The 21316-nt window shown below is 38.9% G+C and overlaps 1 protein-coding gene across 10 annotated transcripts in view; it reads left to right on the top strand.

Moving 5' to 3' along the window:
• Nucleotides 1–19667, top strand: part of TXNDC16 (thioredoxin domain containing 16) — a 116060-nt gene extending 96393 nt beyond the window's left edge. For all 10 annotated transcript variants that reach the window (XM_034648457.1, XM_034648455.1, XM_034648456.1 and 7 more), the window contains one exon: nucleotides 19294–19667. In XM_034648457.1, coding sequence (XP_034504348.1) covers nucleotides 19294–19559 — 266 coding nt within the window. In that variant the 3' untranslated portion in view covers nucleotides 19560–19667. The remainder of the gene's footprint in view (nucleotides 1–19293) is intronic.
• Nucleotides 19668–21316: the final 1649 nt, after the last annotated feature.

Here is a 21316-nt window from a genome sequence, read left to right as displayed (position 1 = left end):
TAGTATTTCATTGTATGAATATACCACATTTGTTTAATCCATGGATTAATTCTACAAGAAGTTATAACAGTTATAAATATCTAGGCATCCAAGATAGAAGCACCTAATTATATAAAGCAAATATTAACAGACATGAAAGGAGTTTTTGACAGTAATACAATACTGGTAGGGACATTAACACTCCAGTTATGTCAATGGATAGAGAACACCCAGACTGAAAATCGATAGGGAAAACAGTAGCTTTGAATGACATATTAGATCGGATGGTCTTAACAGATGTATATAGAACATTTCATCCAAATAAAGCAGAATACACATTCTTTGCAAGTACACATGGAACATTCTCTAGGATAGATCATAGGTTAGGCCACAAAACAAGTCTCAATAAATTCAAGAAGTCTGAAATCATATGATGCATTTTTCCCCCACCACAGTGGTATGGAACTAGAAATTAACTAGAAGGGGAAAAAAAGCTGGAGGAAAAACCCCACAAACACATAGAGGTAAACAGCATGTTCTTAACCAATGGGTCAACAAAGATATCAAAGAGGAAATAAAAAAATACAAGCAGATGGAAACGGATCAGTTCAAAATCTTTGGGAGGCAGCAAAAACATTTCTAAGAGGGCAGTCTATAGCAATATAGGCCTCCTTCAAGAAACAAGAAAAATCTCAAACAATCTAACCTTATACCTAAAAAAGAGCGAAAAAGAACAAAGCCCAAAGTTATAGAAGGAAGGAAATAATAAAGGTTAGAATGGAAATAAGTGATTAGAGACTAAAAAAAAAAAAAATAGAAAAGATCAATGACACTAAGATTTGGTTCTTTAAAAAGATAAAATTGATAGACCTTTATCCAGAGTCATTCAGGAAAAAGAGGACTCAAAGAGGACTCAGAACTAGAACAAATAATCCTAAAATTTGTATGAAACCACAAAAGACTGCCAAAGCAATCTTGAGAAAGAAGAACAAAGCTGGTGGTATTATACTCCTAGTTTTCAAACAATATTACAAAGCTATATTAATCAAAACAGAATGGTACTGATACAAAAATAGACACGTGGATCAATGGAAGTGAAGAGAGAGCCCAGAAATAAACCCACACTTATAACGTTAATCTATAGCAAATGAGTCCAGAATATACAATGGGAAAAAGACAGTTTCTTCAATAAATGGTGTTGGGAAAGAAAACTGGACAACTACATGCAAAAGAATGAAACTGGATCACTTTCTTACACCATACAAAAAATAAATTAAAAATGGATTAAAGACCTAAATGTAAGAAACCCTGAAACTCTTAAAAGTAAACATAGGCAGTAAACTCTTGGACATCAGCCTTAGTAATATTTTTCTGGATGGTCCTGAGGCAAGGGAAACAAAAGCAAAAACACAACTGGGACTGTATCAACCTAAAAAGCTTTTGCACAGCAAAAGAAACCATCAACAAAATGAAAAGACAACCTACTGAATGGGAGAAGATATTTGTAAATGATATATCCAATAAGGGGCTAATATCTAAAATGTATAAAGAACACGTATACCTCAACACCAAGAAAACAATCCAGTTTAAAAATGGGCAGAGTATCTAAATAGACATTTTTCCAAAGAAGACATCCAGATGGCCAACAGACACATGAAAAGATGTTCAACATCACTCATCATCAGGGAAATGCAGATCAAAACCAGAATGAGATATCACTTCATACTAGTCAGAATGGCTAATATAAAAAAGACAAGAAATGCTAAGTGTTGGCAAGGATGTGGAGAAAAGAGAACCCTTGTGGACTCTTGGTGGAAATGTAAATTGGTACAGCTACTGTGGAAAACAGTATGGAGGTTCCTCAAGAGATTAAAAATAGAAATACCGTGTGACTTAGTAATTCCACTTCTAAGTATTTACACAAAGAAGTTGAAAACACTAATTTGAAAAGATACATGCACCCCTATGTTTACTGCAACATTATTTACAAGAGCAAAGGTGTGGACGCAACACAAGTACCCACTGATAAATGAATGGAAAAAGAAGGTGTGATATTTATACTAAACAATGGGATATTAGTCATAAAAAAGAATGAAATCTTGCCATTCGTGACAGCATAGATGGACGTAGAGAGTATTATGCTAAGTGAAATAAGAGGAACACAAATACTGTATGATATTACTTATACATGGAATCTAAAAAAATGAACAAAACAGAAACAGAAATAGGAACTATTGGTTTTCATAGAGGAGGGGAGTGGGGAGTATGGGAGGGATGGAAAAAATAGGTGAAGGAGATTAAGCGGTACAAACTTCAGTTACAAGTCATGGGGATGAAAAGTACATCTTAGGGAATATAGTTAATATTCCATTTTTGTGTGGTGGCAGATAGTAACTAGACATACGGTGATCATTTCATAATGTATATGAATGTCAAATCATTCTGTTGTATACCTGAAGCTAACATTGTGTGTGAACAGTACTTCAATTAAAAAAATAATAAAGAAAGGTGGTGATGTTCGAAGGTATAAAAACCTGAGCCCATAATCCAACCCCCTTGATTATTAATGGTGTGACTCTAGGCAAGTCTTTCTTTGTTTTCTCCTCTGCAACTTAAAGTGAGATTAATAGTTCCTACTCTAGTCACATACTTAATTTCTTTTTAAAAATGTTTAAAATTTAGTTATCTGAGAGAGAGAGAGAGAATGAGCACAAGCAAGGGGAAGGGCAGAGGGAGAGGGAGAAGGAGGATCCCCGCTGAGCAGGGAGCCCGATATGGGGCTCCATCCCAGGGCCCTGGGATCATGACCTGAGCTGAAGGCAGACGCTTAACTGACTGAGCCACCCAGGTGCCCCTCACATACTTATTTTAAAAATCAAGTAAAATTATGTGTGTAGAAGCACTTTGTAAGGTGTGAAATCTAAAGTATTATCGTTAGTCTTATAGAGATCTTTCCTACAAGGAGCATCTGTAGGGCTTTGATTCCTCAACTCAAATCATTACCAAGAGGAAAGAACCAGAAATATTATTTTTTTTTTTTTAGTTTCCTGAGAGACTACTGTATCTTCCATTGTAATTTTGTTAATGCCTTGGCTAACTCACTTTTTGAGGGGTTTCAATTATTTCTCTCTATCAGTGTTCCTATTCTTAAATTATTCCTGCAGCAGACTGAGCAGTACTTCTGTGTATTGGGTCCTGTCTTCTGTGCCAACAGGACCTGCTCTCACCACACTTTGAGAGACAGATTGGAGGTGCCGGGGTGTTGTAGCTACTCCCCGAAAAGCCTGGATCTGTAGCATGGTGCCATGTGTGTCTGCTTTACCATGCTTGCTGCACATCTTCATTTATGTGAGATTGTGACCACTGGCCATTCTTACTCGATATTTCCATTTAACCTTCAAGTTCTCAGACCGTTCTCGGTCTTGATTTTCTCATTTATAAAATTGGGATAAAAATTATGCTTACTGCATGGGATTGTAAAGATTAAAAGAATAATGCCTGGTACAAAGTAAGTGTTCAAAAAATGTTAGCTATTATCATTACTAATTTGCTAATAAAGCATTTATTATTCATACATGATGAGAGTACAGTTTTATTTGCAATTGAAAACATCCAGGACCTTTGTATAGTTTTCTTAGCAAATAATTAGCAGAATTGAGAGGCCTGCTTCCAGGCATTTTGCCATCATGTCAGACCATTAGGCTGCAGTGTCTACCTGAAAAAATAAATATGCTAAATATTTATTATGCTTTAAGTTGGATTTTCCTTAAAAATACTTTAATGTCCTGGCACCTGGGTGGCTTAGTTGGTTAAGCATCTGCTTTCAGCTCAGGTCATGATCCCAGGGTCACTGCTCAGAGTGGAGTCTGCTTCTCCCTCTCCCTCTGCCCCTCCCCACTGTTCATGCACTATCTTTCTCTCTCTCTGTCTCTGTCAAATAAATTTTTTGAAAACATACTTTAATGTCTTTAATAAAGATATTTTATCTGCATCTTGCAAACTACAGTTATTCTTACTCTTACTTTTTCCTTATACTCAAGTAAATATTTTATCTGTTGGTCACTTTTGAATCTGCTAACCCAGCAAAGGTAATTTTAAACATCAACTATAGGTGTAGCCTAAATTTAATGCCCTCCTGATGTACTGTGTACTAGGGTTTCATATAATTGAGTCTACATGAGGAAGTTAGATATCAAGTATAAATAAACTACATACGTATTTATGCAGATTTTTGTTGGAGCTTTTAATCTGCCTCTGGAAATCAGAATATATATGAATTTCCTAAGCTTTTAAAGGTATTTATTTGATTTATGAGAGATGATCAAGTTTGTATTTTATCAACATTTATTGTTTCTTTCATGTAGTTGTGTAGAGATTCTTTCACTGGAATTTATTTTTTAAAGGTTTACTTTTACTTACATTTCCTTATTTTTCAAAATAGCATTTTAAATGGGCACCAGAATTCTAAAATGGTTTTGTAAAGTCTGTCTATAAATAGAGAAGAGTTGGCTAATTTACTCATATATGTTATCAGATTAAATTAGTTTTCCTCTTCTAATGACAAGTGTTTTAAAATAATGTTCAGATTCACTACTGTGAACCTCCATACTGTTTTCCACATTGGCTGTACCAGTTTAGCTTCCCACCAACAGTCCACAAGGGTTCCTTTTTCTCTACATCCTTACCAACATTGATGGACCTAGGAGGTATTATCCTAAGTGAAATAAGTCAGACTGAGAAAGACAAATACCATATGATTCCACTTATATGTGGGATCTAAAAAATAAAGAATCAGACCTATAACTACAGAGAATAAACTGAAGGTTGCTGGAGGGGAGGGGTGGGGGAATGGGCAAAACAGGTGAAGGGGAGTGGGAGATGGAGGCTTCCGGTTATGGATGAATAAGTCATTGGGATGAAAGGTGCAGCACAGGGAATATAGTTGGTGATATTGTAATAGTATTGTATGGTGACAGATGGTAGCTACACTTGTAGTGAGCATAGCATAACATGAACTTATTGAATCACTATGTTACACACCTGAAAGTAGTAGAACACTGTGTGTCAACTATACTCAAATTTATGAAAAAAGTTTCAAAAACAAAAAGCTTTGAAATGTAAAGAAACACTTGTCTAAATAAATGTGTATGTTCCAAAAACTTTTTCTGTAATGGTTCATAAGAAATAGTTCCAGGGGAGCTCCTGGGGGAAGACGACAGAGTAAGAAGAGCCAAAGCTCACCTCATCCATGGATACAGCTAGATAACACCCACATCAGTGTAGAAACCCGAGAACAACCTGAAGACTGACGGAACAGACTCTCCACAGCTAAATGTAGAGAAGGGGCTGCATCAAGAAGGTATGAAGGGTGGAGACAACTTAGCTCCCAACTAAATAACTTTTGGGACTGTCCTTGGAAGGGTGAGACCCTGCAGGCACACAGAGGAGAGAGAAACAGACCCTCACACCAAGTATGAAAGGCATGGGGAACCTGCATGAGGAAGATGAATCCACACAACATTTGACTTTGAAAACCAGAGGGGCCTAATTTCATGAGTTCTTAAAATCACTGGGGCTTAAATCCTGGAACTTTAAAAAATCAACAGGCTTGGCTCCTGGAAAACCTGGAGGGCAGAGCCCCCACCCTTAAAGAGATAGCACAACAAACAGCCCAACAGAGATACAGCATAGAAGCACAGTTTGAAAAACGCCTGGGGTCTATCAGGAGGTTTATTTACTAATCTCAAAGTGTGTGCTGTTGTGGCAGGGATCTTTAGGAGACTGCTCTAGGAACAAAGGAGCTGGCAGGCACCGTTTCTTTCCCCGTCCCCCCAGTGTAGATGCATGGATACCCGGGGGACCCAGCTCAGTGCCAGCACTCTCCACCTAACTTGCCAACCTCCCCTGTGTTCTCCTGTGGACATGCCCCTCCAATACACCTTGGCTGGAGCCTATCCAAAGTGGTGTCACAAGCATGGCTGTGTACAAGTAGTCCCAACAGGGGCCAGCACTACTCCAAAGTAACTCCTGCCCTAGAGAGAGGGAAAGACAGCCACACACCAGTCCAACTTCAGCCCCAGCAGTGGGATATAGGTGCAGACATCCGACCTGACTATAGTCCCCACCCACGACAGAAGCTTCTCAGGGGACAACACAGGGAAAGTGACCCATGCTATTGTATCTCTGGCAAACACCTGGTCTGACTCAAGTCCACCATGGCCCCAGACTGTCCCACTAACAACACAGGACTAATCCCTCTCCACCACAGGCAAAGAGCCATTGCAGATGACTGCACTGAGGCAAAAGTGGCTCAACCACAGTAGTAGGTGACACGTAATACACATAAGAGACATCCGTGAAGTGCCAGGTTCTGGTGAACAAGGGACATTGGAGTACAGGGCTACAAGACCTCTTTTTCATAAAGCCACTATTTTCAAGAGCAGGAGACATAACTGACTTTACTAATACATTGAAAAAGAGTTCAACAAAATGAGGAGTCCAAAGAATATGTCCGAAATGAAAAAACAGGACAAAATCACAGCAAGAGAGCTAAACGAAATGGAAATGTCATATGCCTGACAGAGAATTTAAAGTAATGGTCATAAAGGTACTTGCTGGACTTGAGAAGAGTGGAGGATCTCAGTAAGACCTTTAACAAAGAGATATAAAACAAAGAACCAGTCAGAGATGAAGAACTCAATAACTGAAATTAAAAATATACTAGATGGAATAAATAGTAGACTAGAGGAAACAGAAGAATGGATTGGCAACCTGAAGGACAGAGTAATGGAAAGCAATTAAGCTAAACAGGAGAGAGAAAAAAAATAATAAAAAATGAAAATAGACTTAGGGAGCTGAGTGACATCATCAAGTATAATAACGTTTGCATTATAGGGACCCCAGAAGAGAAGGGAGAGAAAAAGGGGAGAAAATTTATTTGAAGAAGTAATAGCTGAAATATTCCTTATCTGGGGAAGGAAACAAATCCAGATCCAGGGGGCACAAGAGCCCCCAACAAAATCAACCCAAGGAGGTCCACACTAAGACACATAGTAATGAAAATGGCAAAAAGTAGTGATAAGGAGAGAATTTTCAAAGCAGCATGATTAAAAAAAAAACAAAAACCAGTTACTACAAGGGAAGCCCTGTAAGGCTATCAGCAGATTTTTCAGCAGGAATTTTGCAGGCTACAAGGGCTACATGATATATTCAAAGTGCTGAAAGGAAAAAATCTGCAGCCAAGAATATCTGGCGAGGCTATCATTTAGAAAAAAAGGAGAGAGTTTCCCAGACTAAAGTTAAAAGAATTCATGACCACTAAAACAGCCCTGCAAGAAATATTGAAGGGACTCTTTGAAATGGAAAGGAAAGACCATAAACAGGAGTAAGAAGAGTAGGAAGCACAAAAGCAGTAAAATTAAGTATATCTGTAAAAATCAGTCAAGGGATTCACAAAATAAAAGGATGTAAAGTATGATGCCATATACCTAAAATGTGGGGAAAGAGGAGTAAAGAATGGGTTCAAACTTAAGTGACCATCAACTTAATATAGACTGCTATATGCATAAGTTGCTATATATAAACCTAATGGTAACAACAGGTCAAAAACCAGTAATAGATATGGAAAAAATAAAGCAAAAGGAATCCAGTATATCATTAAAGAAAGCCAGTAAACCATGGAGAAGAACAGAAAGGAACTACAAAAACAACCATAAAACAAGTTAACCAAATGGCAATAAATACATATCTATCAATAATTACTTTGAATGTAAATGGACTAAATGCTACATTCAAAAGACATAGGGTGAGAATGGATAAAAAAAACCAAGACGTCTGTATGCTGCCTATAAGAGACTCATTTCAAACCTAAAGACACATGCAATTTGAAAGTGAACCGATAGAAAAGCATTTATCATGCAAATGGCAGTGAAAAGCAAGCTAGGGTAGCAATATATGTATATTAGACAAAATAGGCTTTTAACCAAAGAGATAGAACAATTATAAATATTTATACACCAACATGGGAGCACCCAAACACATAATAGCATCTAGTATCAAACATAAAGTAAGTAACTGATAGTAATGTAATAATAGCAGAGGACTTTAACACCCCAGTTACATCAATAGATGGATCATCCAAATAGAAAAATCAACAAGGAAAGTGGCTTTGAATAACACATTGGCCCAGATGGAACTAACAGATATATCTGTTCAGAACATTCTATCCTAAAACAGCAGAATTCACATTCTTTTCAAGTGCACATGGAACATTCTCTTCAAGTGCACATGGAACATTCTCCAGAATAGATCACATATTAGGCCCCCAAACAAGTCTCAACAAATTAAAAAAAGATTGAGGTCATACCATGCATTCTTCTGACCACAACTCTATAAAATTAGAAATCAGTTACAAGAAAAAATACAGAAAGAATACAACTACATGGAGGTTAAGTAACAATCTACTAAACAATGAATGGGCCAACCAAGAAATGAAAGAGGAAATAACAAAATAGAGATGAGGAGATTTTAGGAGGTTAAGATGGCGGAGGAGTAGGGGACCCCTTTTTCAGCCGGTCCCCTGAGTTGAGCTGGATAGGTACCAGACCAGCAGGAATATCCACGGAATCAGCCTGAGACGCAGGAAGATACATCTGGATCTCTACAAATGAACATCTCCAGCGCTGAGTATCGAGGTACGAAGCGGGGAGCCGTGAAACCGCGCACAGATATCGGAAGCTAAACAGAAGGGGGAGGGAGCCGCCGTGTCAGGGCGCCGGGAAGCGGTAGCCACCTACAAGGGGGAGCGGACAGACCGCGGACCCGCACACTTGAGACAGCAGGCTGAGAAGGGAGCTCCGGGAGCGCACGCGGGACGGCTGGCGGTTGGCGGGCCACCTGCACGGGGGAACAGGCGGACTCGCGGACGGCACCCACGAGACAGCAGACTTAGAACGCGAGCTCAAGGAGCGCGCGCGCAGGGCGGCTGGCGGGCCACCTGCACCGGGGAGCGGGCGGACCGCGGACCCGCACTCTGGAAACGGCAGACTGAGTCCGTGAGCCGGGAGCGTGCACCACCAAGCATCTCACGGAGCTCCGGAGCTCCGGTGTGCTCACTGGATCGAGGCTGAGACCGGGAGCTCCGGGAGCGTCCGCGGGGCGGCTGGCGGCTGGAGGGCCACCTGCACGGGGGAGCAGGCGGACTCGCGGTCAGCACCCGTGAGACACCAGACTGAGACGGGGAGCTCCGGGAGCCCGCGCGGGGCGGCTGGCGGCGGGCGGGGTTGGAAACACAAAGGACAGAGACGTGCCGGCCCTGGAAGTGAGGGCTGGGACGCCGGGTGTGGGGCGCACAGCCCGGGATGCTGCAGGGTTGAGCAGCACCAACAGAAACAGAGTTAAAGTGGCCAGAACATCAGTGGAGAACGATCCGCGATCCCTCTGTTCTGAGACAGAGGCTGAATTTCAGCCGCTGCTGCTCTCTCAGAAGAGGCATAGCAAACCGCCAGGGAAAGCCGCCAGAGAACAAAAGCCCGGAAATACCGGCTCACAGGGTGCCCATCCCCATCCCCCCTCGCAAGGGACACAGAGACTCTACCCAAACAGGGTTTTCTGAGTACCTGCAGGCAGGCCCCTCCCCCAGAAGGCAGGCTGAAAAATCAAGAAGCCCACAACCCGGAGCGCCTGAGTGGCGCAGTCACCAAGCACCTGTCTTCGGATTAGGGTGTGATCACAACGCTCCGTAAGGAGTCCTTCATCGGGCTTCTCCACCGGGAACCTGCTTCTTCCTCTCCCACTCCTCTGCTTGGGTTCCCTTTCTTGCTGACTGTCTCTCTCTCTCTCAAATAAATAAATAAACTCTTTAAGGAAGAAGCCCACATCCCTAAGATCTCTATAAAACAAGGGCGCACGGCCTGGGTCCCAGTCAACACTTGGGCTCTGGACAACCCTGCAATCTCTCTTCATCAGAATGACGAGAAGGAGAAGTCCCCCCCAGCAAAGAAAAGATAATGAGTCTGTGGCCTCTGCCACAGAATTGGCCTCGGCCACAGAATTAATACATATGGATGTATCCCAATTATCAGAAATGGAATTCAGAGCAACAATGGTCAAGATGATGAGTAAACTTGAAAAAAGCATCAGAGAAAGCGTTGCTGAGAATATAGAATCCCTAAGGGCAGAAATGAGAGCGAATCTGACAGAAATTAAAAATTCTATGAGCCAAATGCAGTCAAAACTAGAGGCTCTGACGGCCAGGGTCACCGAGGCAGAGGAACGCGTTAGCGAATTGGAGGATGGGTTAGTAGAAGAAAAAACGAAAATAGAAGCTGGTCTTAAAAAAATCCACGCCCACGAATGTAGATTACGGGAGATTACTGACTCTATGAAACGATCCAATGTCAGAATCATCGGCATCCCTGAAGGGGTGGAGAAAAACAGAGGTCTAGAAGAGATATTTGAACAAATTGTAGCTGAAAACTTCCCTAATCTAGCAAGGGAAACAAGCATTCGTGTCCAAGAGGCAGAGAGGACCCCATCCAAGCTCAACCAGGACAAACCTACGCCACGGCATGTCATAGTGCAATTCGCAAATATTAGATCCAAGGATACAGTATTGAAAGCGGCCAGGGCAAAGAAATTTCTCACGTACCAAGGCAAAGGTATCAGGATTACGTCAGACCTGTCTACAGAGACCTGGAATGAGAGAAAGGCTTGGGGGGGCATTTTTAAAGCTCTTTCAGAGAAAAACATGCAGCCAAGGATCCTTTATCCAGCAAAGCTGTCATTCAGAATTGATGGAGAAATAAAGACGTTCCAAAATCGCCAATCATTAACCAATTTCGTAACCACGAAACCAGCCCTACAGGAGATATTAAGGGGGGCTCTATAAAGGTAAAAAGGCCCCAAGAGTGATACAGAGCAGCAAGTCACAACCGATACAAAGACTTTAAAGAGAAATGGCATCATTAAAATCATATCTGTCAATAATCTCTATCAATCTAAATGGCTTAAACTCTCCCATAAAACGCCACAGGGTTGCAGATTGGATAAAAAGACATGACCCATCCATTTGCTGTCTACAAGAGACTCATTTTGAACCCAAAGATGCATTCAGACTTAGAGTAAGGGGATGGAGTACCATCTTCCACGCAAATGGACCTCAAAAGAAAGCTGGAGTAGCAATTCTCATATCAGATAGACTGGATTTTAAACTAGAGGCCATAGAGAGAGATACAGAAGGGCACTATATTATTCTTAAAGGAAGTATTCAACAAGTGGATATGACAATTATTAATATATATGCCCCCAACAGGGGAGCAGCAAGATACACAAGCCAACTCTTAACCAAAATAAAGAGACATATAGATAAGAACACAGTAATAGTAGGGGACCTCAACACCCCACTATCAGAAATAGACAGAACACCCTGGCAAAAACTAAGCAAAGAATCAAAGGCTTTGAATGCCATACTCGACGAGTTGGACCTCATAGATATATATAGAACACTACACCCCAGAACCAAAGAATACTCATTCTATTCAAATGCCCATGGAACATTCTCAAGAATAGATCATGCTCTGGGACACAAAACAGGTCTCAGCCAATACCAAAAGATTGAAATTATCCCCTGCATATTCTCAGACCACAACGCTCTGAAATTGGAACTCAACCACAAGGAAAAACCTGGAAGAAACTCAAACACTTGGAGGCTAAGAACCATCCTGCTCAAGAATGACTCGATAAACCAGGAAATCAAAAAACAAATTAAACAATTTATGGAGACCAACGAGAATGAATACACAACGGTCCAAAACCTATGGGATACTGCAAAGGCAGTCCTAAGGGGGAAATACATAGCCATCCAAGCCTCACTCAAAAGAATAGAAAAATCTAAAATGCAGTTTCTATATTCTCACCTCAAGAAACTGGAACAGCAACAGAGGGACAGGCCTAACCCACTGACAAGGAAGGAGTTGACCAAGATTAGAGCAGAAATCAATGAATTAGAAACCAGGAGCACAGTACAGCAGATCAACAGGACTAGAAGCTGGTTCTTTGAGAGAATCCATAAAATTGACAGACCACTGGCAAAACTTGTCCAAAAACAAAGAGAAAGGACTGAGATTATTAAAATTATGACTGAAAAGGGAGAGGTCACGACCAGCACCATTGAAATTGCAAGGATTATTAGAAACTTTTATCAACAGCTATATGCCAAAAAACTAAACAATCTGGAAGAGATGGAGGCCTTCCTGGAAACCTATAAACTACCAAGACTGAAACAGGAAGAAATAGATTTCTTAAATAGGCCAATTAACTATGAAGAAATTGAGTCAGTGATAAACAACCTTCCAAATAATAAAACTCCAGGCCCAGACGGTTTTCCTGGGGAATTCTACCAAACATTCAAAGAAGAAATAATACCTATTCTCCTAAAGCTATTTCAAAAAATAGAAACAGAAGGAAAGCTACCAAACTCATTCTATGAGGCTAATATTACCTTGATCCCCAAACCAGGCAAAGACCCCCTCAAAAAGGAGAATTACAGACCGATTTCTCTAATGAATATGGATGCCAAAATCCTCAACAAGATCCTTGCTAATAGAATCCAACAGTACATTAAAAGGATTATCCATCATGACCAAGTGGGATTCATACCTGGGATGCAAGCATGGTTCAACACTCGCAAATCAATCAATGTGATACATCATATCAACAAGAAAAGACTCAAGAACCATATGATCCTCTCAATTGATGCAGAAAAAGCATTTGACAAAATACAGCATCCTTTCCTGATTAAAACCCTTCAGAGTGTAGGAATAGAGGGTACATTTCTCAATCTCATAAAAGCCATCTATGAAAAGCCTACTGCAAGCATTATTCTCAATGGGGAAAAGCTGGAAGCCTTTCCCTTAAGATCAGGAACACGACAAGGATGCCCACTCTCGCCACTATTATTCAACATAGTACTAGAAGTCCTTGCAACAGCAATCAGAAGACAAAAAGGGATCAAAGGTATCCAAATCGGCAAAGAAGAAGTCAAACTGTCTCTCTTTGCAGATGACATGATACTCTATATGGAAAACCCAAAGGAATCCACTCCCAAACTATTAGAAGTTATAGAACAATTCAGTAAGGTGGCAGGATACAAAATCAATGCCCAGAAATCAGTTGCATTTCTATACACGAATAACGAGACTGAAGAAAGAGAAATTAGGGAATCCATCCCATTTACAATAACACCAAAAACCATACGTTACCTTGGAATTAACTTAACCAGAGACGTAAAGGACCTATATCCTAGAAACTATAGATCACTTTTGAAAGATATTGAGGAAGACATAAAAAGATGGAAAAATATTCCATGCTCATGGATTGGAAGAATTAACATAGTTAAAATGTCCATACTACCCAGAGCAATCTACACTTTCAATGCTATCCCGATCAAAATACCGAGGACATTTTTCAAAGAACTGGAACAAATAGTCCTTAAATTTGTATGGAACCAGAAAAGGCCCCGAATCTCCAAGGAACTGTTGAAAAGGAAAAACAAAGCTGGGGGCATCACAATGCCGGATTTCGAGCTGTACTACAAAGCTGTGATCACAAAGACAGCATGGTACTGGCACAAAAACAGACACATCGACCAATGGAACAGAATAGAGAACCCAGAAATGGACCCTCGGCTCTTTGGGCAACTAATCTTTGATAAAGCAGGAAAAAACATCCGGTGGAAAAAAGACAGTCTCTTCAATAAATGGTGCTGGGAAAATTGGACAGCTACATGCAAAAGAATGAAACTTGACCACTCTCTCACACCATACACAAAAATAAACTCCAAATGGATGAAAGACCTCAATGTGAGACAGGAATCCATCAAAATTCTAGAGGAGAACATAGGCAACAACTTCTATGACATCGGCCAGAGCAACCTTTTTCACGACACATCGCCAAAGGCAAGAGAAATAAAAGATAAAATGAACTTATGGGACTTTATCAGGATAAAGAGCTTCTGCACAGCCAAGGAAACAGTCAAAAAAACTAAGAGACAGCCCACGGAATGGGAGAATATATTTGCAAAGGACACCACAGATAAAGGACTGGTATCCAAGATCTACAAAGAACTTCTCAAACTCAATACACGAGAAACAAATAAACAAATCATAAAATGGGCAGAAGATATGAACAGACACTTTTCCAATGAAGACATACAAATGGCTAACAGACACATGAAAAAATGTTCAAAATCATTAGCCATCAGGGAAATTCAAATCAAAACCACACTGAGATACCACCTTACGCCAGTTAGAATGGCAAAGATAGACAAGGCAAGAAACAACAATTGTTGGAGAGGATGTGGAGAAAGGGGATCCCTCCTACATTGTTGGTGGGAATGCAAGTTGGTACAGCCACTCTGGAAAACAGTGTGGAGGTCCCTTAAAAAGTTAAAAATTGAACTACCCTATGACCCAGCCATTGCACTACTGGGTGTTTACCCCAAAGATACAGACGTAGTAAAGAGAAGGGCCATATGCACCCCAATGTTCATAGCTGCATTGTCCACAATAGCCAAATCATGGAAGGAGCCGAGATGCCCTTCAACAGATGACTGGATTAAGAAGCTGTGGTCCATATATACAATGGAATATTACTCAGCTATCAGAAAGAACGAATTCTCAACATTTGCTGCAACATGGACGGCACTGGAGGAGATAATGCTAAGTGAAATAAGTCAAGCAGAGAAAGACAATTATCATATGATTTCTCTCATCTATGGAACATAAGAACTAGGATGATCGGTAGGGGAAGAAAGGGATAAAGAAAAGGGGGGTAATCAGAAGGGGGAATGAAACATGAGAGACTATGGACTATGAGAAACAAACTGAAGACTTCAGAGGGGAGGGGGTGGGGGAATGGGATAGACTGGTGATGGGTAGTAAGGAGGGCACGTATTGCATGGTGCACTGGGTGTTATACGCAACTAATGAAGCAAAACTTTACATCAGAATCAGGGGATGTACTGTATGGTGATTAACATAATATAATAAAATAAAATTAATAAAAAAAATAGAGATGAGGAAAATGAAAACATAATGGTGCAAAATCTTTGGGGTGCAGCAAAAGTTGTTCTAAAAGGGAAGATTATAGCAATACAGGCCTACCTCAAGAAGCAAGAAAAATCTCAACCTAACCTTACACCTAAAGGAGATAGAAAAAGAACAAACAAAACCCAAAACCAGTAGAAGGAAGGAAATAATAAAGATCAGAGCAGATGTAAAGGAAATAGAAACTAAAAAAACAATAGATCAGTGAAACTAGGAGCTGGTTCTTGGAAAAGATCAAGAAAATTGATAGACCTTCAGCCAGATCATGAAAAAAAAGAGAGAGGACTCAAAATCAGAAGTGATAGAGGAGAAATAACAACTGACAACACAGAAATAAAAAGGATTATGAGAATATTATGAAAAATTCTATTCCAACAAATTGGACAACATAGAAGAAATGGTTAAATTCCTAGAAACATGTAGCCTCCCAAAACTGAATCAGAAAGAAATAGAAAATTTGAGCCAGCAATGAAATTGAATCAGTAATCAAAAGACTCCCAACAAACTAAAGTCCAAATGGCTATGCAGGTGAATTCTACCAAACATTCAAGGAAGAGTTAATACCTTGTTCTCAAACTATTACCAAAAAAAAAAAAAAGAAAAAGGAAAAGAAGAAAAGCTTTCAAATTCATTCTATGAAGCCTGATAAAGACCTTATTAAAAAAAAAAAAGAATCACAGGCCAGTCTCTCTGATGATAATAAAGGCCACATATGAAAAACCCACAGCTAACATCATACTCAATGGTGAAAAAGAGCTTTTCCTCTAAGATCAGGAACAAGACAAGAATGTCCACTCTTACCACTTCTATTCAACATAGTGTTGGAAGCCCTAGCCATAGCAGTCAGACAACAAAAAGAAATAAAAGGCATCGAAATTGATAAGGAAGAAGTAAAACTGTTACTATTTGTAGATGACCTGATACTATATACAGAAAACCCCAAAGACTCCGCCAAAAAACTACTAGAATTGATAATGAATTCCATAAGGTCGCAGGATACAAAGTCAATAAACAAATATCTGTTGTATTTCTATACACTAACAAGGAAATAGCAGAAAGAGAAATTAAGAAAACGGTATCATTAAAATTGCACCCAAAATAATAAAGTATCTAGGAATAAACTTAACCAAGGAGGTGAAAGACCTGTACTATGAAAACTATAAAACATTGATGAAACAAAGCCAATATAAACAAATGGAAAGATATGCCATGCTCATGGGTTGAAAGAATTAATATTGTTAAAATGTCCATACTACCCAAAGCAATCTACAGATTTTAATGCAATCCCTATCACAGTACCAACAGAATTTTTCATAGAAGTAGAACAAGCAATTGTAAAATTTGTATGGAACCAGAAAAGACCTTGACTAGCCAAAGCAATCTTGTGCAAGAAAAACAAGAACAATTCTTGGTTGTTTCAAGATATACTACAAAGCTGTGGTAATCACAACAGTATGGTGACTGGCACAAAAATAGACACATAGATCAATGGAGCAGAATAGAGAGCCCAGAAATAAACCCATGATTATATGGTCAATTAATTTTTGACAAAGGAGGTGAGAATATGCAATGGGAAAAAGATAGTCTCTTCAATAAATGGTGCTGGGGAAACCTGGACAGCCACATGCAAACGAATGAAACTGGACCACTTTCTCACACCTTAAAATGGATTAAGGACTTAAATATGAGACCTGAACCATGAAAATCTTTGAAGAGAGTACAGACAGTAATTTCTTTGGCATTGGCCATAGCAGCATTTTTCTAATATGTCTCCTGAGGCAAGTGAAACAAAAGCAAAATTAAACTATTGGAGCCCAGCAAAATAAAGGACTTCTGCATGGTAAAAGAAACAATCAACAAAATGAAAAGACAACCTACTGAATGGGATAAGATATTTGCAAATGACATATCTGATAACGGGTTATTATCCAAAATATATGAAGAACTTATACAATTTAACACCTCCAAAATAAGTAATCCAATTTGGGGCAGAAGACATGAATAGACATTTCTCCAAAGAAGGCATCCAGCAGTCAACAAGACACGTGAAAAGATGCTCAGTGTCACTCATCATCAGGGAAATGCAAATCAAAACCACAATGAGATATCACCTCACACCTATCAGATTAGCTAAAATAAAAAATACAAGAAATAGCAAGTGTTGAAAAGCATGCAGAGAATGAGGACCACTTGTGTACTGTTGATGGTACTGAAAGCTGGTGCAGCCCTTTTGGAAAACAGCATGGAGGGTCCTCAAAAAATTAAAACAATTACGGTATGATCCAGTAATACCACTACTGAGTATTTACCCAAGGAATACGAAAACAGTATCTAATTTATAAAGATATATGCACTCCTATCTTACTACAGCATTATTTACAATTGCCAAATTATGGAAGCAGACTGTCCATTGATAAGTGAATAAAGAAGAGCTGTGTACACACACATATACACACAGGAATATTAGTCATAAAAAAGAATGAAATCTTGTCATTTGCAACATGAGCAAATCCATGTTGCATCTAGATCCATGGATGGATCTCGAGGGTATAATGCTAAGTGAAATAAGTCAGAGAAAGACAAATACTCATATGATTTCACTTATATGTGGAATTTAAGAAACAAAATGAACCAAGAAAAAGACAAACCAAAAATCAGACTCTTAACCATGAACAAACTGATGGTTACCAGAGGGGAGGCGGTGGGGGAATGGGTGAAATAAGTGAAGGGGATTAAACATACACTTATCCTGATGAGCACTGAGTAATGTATAGAATTGATGAATCACTATATTGTACACTTACAACTAATAAACACTATGTTAACTCTACTGGAATTAAAAAAGTTCCAGTTCTTTGGGATAAAGCTGGGTAGGGTGGAAAGCAGGAGTTTGTTTTTTTTTTTTTTTCATTTTTACTTGTATCAGTATGTAATCTCATTACCATTTTGCTATTTTTTAAAACCTCACCAAGTGTTAACTAGTTGGAAGATTTTGGACCTTTTTTTTTTCTCTATTAATACTAATATTTAGGAGAAAGGGGATCCCTCTTACACTGTTGGTGGGAATGCAAGTTGGTACAGCCACTTTGGAAAACAGTGTGGAGGTCCCTTAAAAAGTTAAAAATTGAGCTACCCTATGATCCAGCTATTGCACTACTGGGTATTTACCCCAAAGATACAGACGTAGTGAAGAGAAGGGCCATATGCACCCCAATGTTCATAGCAGCACTGTCCACAATAGCTAAATTGTGGAAGGAGCCGAGATGCCCTTCAACAGATCACTGGATTAAGAAGATGTGGTCCATATATACAATGGAATATTAGTCATCAGAAAGAATGATTACCCAACATCTGCAGCAACATGGACAGGACTGGAGGAGATTATGCTAAGTGAAATAAGTCAAGCAGAGAAAGACAATTATATGGTTTCACTCATTTATGGAACATAAGAAATAGCAGGAAGATTGGTAGGAGAGGGAAGGGAAGAATGAAGGGGGTGGTAAACAGAAGGGGGAATGAACCATGAGAGACTATGGACTCTGGGAAACAAACTGAGTGCTTCAAAGAGGAGGGGGGTTGGGGGATTGGGATAGGCTGGTGATGGGTATTAAGGAGGGCACATATTGCATGGTGCCCTGGGTGTTATACGCAAATAATCATGGAACATTACATCAAAAACTAAGGATATACTGTATGGTGACTAATATAATAAAAAATTATTTAAAAATTTTAAAAAAAAACAAAAAGAAAAAATACTAATGTTTAGGGGTGCCTGGGTGACTCAGTTGGTTAGACATCTGCCTTTGGCTCTGGTCATGATCCCAGAGTCCCAGGATTGAGCCCCACCTTGGGCTCCCTGCTCAGCTGAGAGTCTGCTTCTCCCTTTGCCCCTCACCCCACTTGTGCTCACTCGCTCTCTCTCTCTCTCTCAAATAAATAAAATCTTTTTAAAAAAATGTTTAAAAAAATACTAACCTTTATTTAGAATAGCTTGCAAATATATAAAAAAGCTAAAATGGCTGGTAATGACAAATGTATCAAGTTTCTTAGACAAGGACAACAAAAAAAATCTAGTTTCATTTAGGTAAGTAAAACTGATAAAGCCTTTATGCTTACAAATATATTTTTCAAAATAAAATATTTTCTAGAGTATTTATATGATGATTTTATAACTGTTCATTATTAACCTTCGGTTGTATCTTCCTTGCAGCAATTTTACCTGCAGGGGAATGGAAACCTCCTCTTCCTGCTTACGATTTTCTAAGTATGATGGATGCTGCAGGATCTCAGCAACCCACAAGGAGAGAGGCTTTGTGTACAAAAGAAATGGATGCGCAGGAAAATGATAAAAAACATGAAGATAAATCAGCAAGCAGAAAAGAACCGATTGAAACACTGAGAATAAAGCATTGGAATAGAAGTAATTGGTTTAAAGAAGGAGAAAAATCTTTTAGGCATGATAATAAGGAGTTATGATGCTGTAAAGAGTTATGAGCTAGTTTCATAGGGCTGTGGTGAGCCTTATGAAGTCTTTGTAGTTTATTCGATAGACTGAAGAATTTATTAAAAAATAATACTAAATCATTTCAAGTTTCTAGACCAGTTTTGTCCAATGGAAATATAATGTGAACTATATACATGTAACTTAGAATTCTCTAGTAGCACATTTAAAAACAAGTGAAAATGAACAGGTAAAATTAATTTTAATATTTCTCCCAGTATTAATAAGGATACCCAAAATAGCTCAGTTAACATAAAAATTATGAGATATTTTACATTCTTTTTTCCTGTCAAGTCTTTAAAATCCAGTGTGTATTTTACCCTTACTGTACATTTCACTTCAGAGTGGCCACATGTGGCTAGTGATTGCTGTAGTGGATTGCTCAACTATAGACAAAAACTGGTATACTTAATTTAACTTAGTTCTAGCCATTAATTAGAATAAAAGTGCAATTCTAGTTTAATCACAGTCAATTCTTCAGTGGTATCACACAGCTGGAAATTGTATTTGTTTTGTTGTAGACATGATGTTAAAACCAGTGTTTTTAAACCAGGGGGCAATTTTGCCCCCCAGGGGACATTTGGCAATGTCAAGAGACATTTTTCCTTGTCATGACTAGGGTTGTTATTGGCATCTAGTGGGTAGAGTCCAGGAATGCTGCTAAACACCCTACCATGCATTGGACAGTCCCTCATGACAAAGAACTATCCTGCCCAAATGTCAGTAGTGCCAAGGTTGAGTAACCCTGTGTTAAATTAACCTGTGGTAGAATGTTTCTGTTTCACTCAGTTGTGTCTGAAAAAATCTTGAATATTAGAGATAATTATTAGGTGGTCTTTCCTGATTGTTATATATATTACATATATTATACATATGTATATATATAGTTATATATGATAATCTATATCATTTGATTATATTTAATATAAATTACAAATTTAATTATATAATTATATATAACTATATATAATTTGTGTGTGTGTATATGAAGGTTTATGAGATATATATATATATATATCTATATATATATCTATCTATATATATATGGGGGCGCCTGGGTGGCTTAGTCAGGCATCTGCCTTCGGCTCAGGTCAGGATCCTGTGATCCTGGGATTGAGCCCCGCGTCAGGCTCCCTGCTCATTGGGGATCCTACTTCTCCAGCTGCTGCTTCCCCTGTTTGTTCTGTCTCTCTCACTCTCTCTCTCAAACAAAATCTTTAATAAAATTTTTTAAAAATATATAAAGGTATGTAAGAGAATCTTAAAACTTGCTCTTAATTCTACAAGTTATATTGCTAAATTGAAGAAGACTTAGACATTCTGCTATCCTCTTCACAAAAAGAGAGGCTCCCTCCTCTGAACTATGTGTGAAATCTACCTTTGTAAGCTTTGGACAAAAGCCTAAAGCCTGAAGAAGGAAAATAATAAAGATTACAACAGAAATAAATGATATAAAAACAAGCAAAAAAACCCAGAACAGATTAATGAAACTAGGAGCTGGTTCTTTGAAAGAATTAATTAAATTGATAAATGCCTAACCAGACTTATCAAAAAGAAAAGAGATAGGACCCAAATAAATAAAACCATGAATGAGAGAGGAGAGATCACAACCAACATCACAGGAAAATATGAACAATTATGAGACTATTATGAAAAATTATATGCCAACAAATTGAGCAATCTGGAAGAAATGGATAAATTCCTAAAAACATATAAACTACCAAAATGGAAA

The sequence above is a fragment of the Ailuropoda melanoleuca genome, chromosome 20 (assembly GCF_002007445.2).
Source record: "Ailuropoda melanoleuca isolate Jingjing chromosome 20, ASM200744v2, whole genome shotgun sequence".
Classification (NCBI taxonomy): Eukaryota; Metazoa; Chordata; class Mammalia; order Carnivora; family Ursidae; genus Ailuropoda; species Ailuropoda melanoleuca.
The sequence above is the reverse complement of the archived record's forward strand: the minus strand, read 5'-3'. Positions and strand labels throughout refer to the sequence as shown.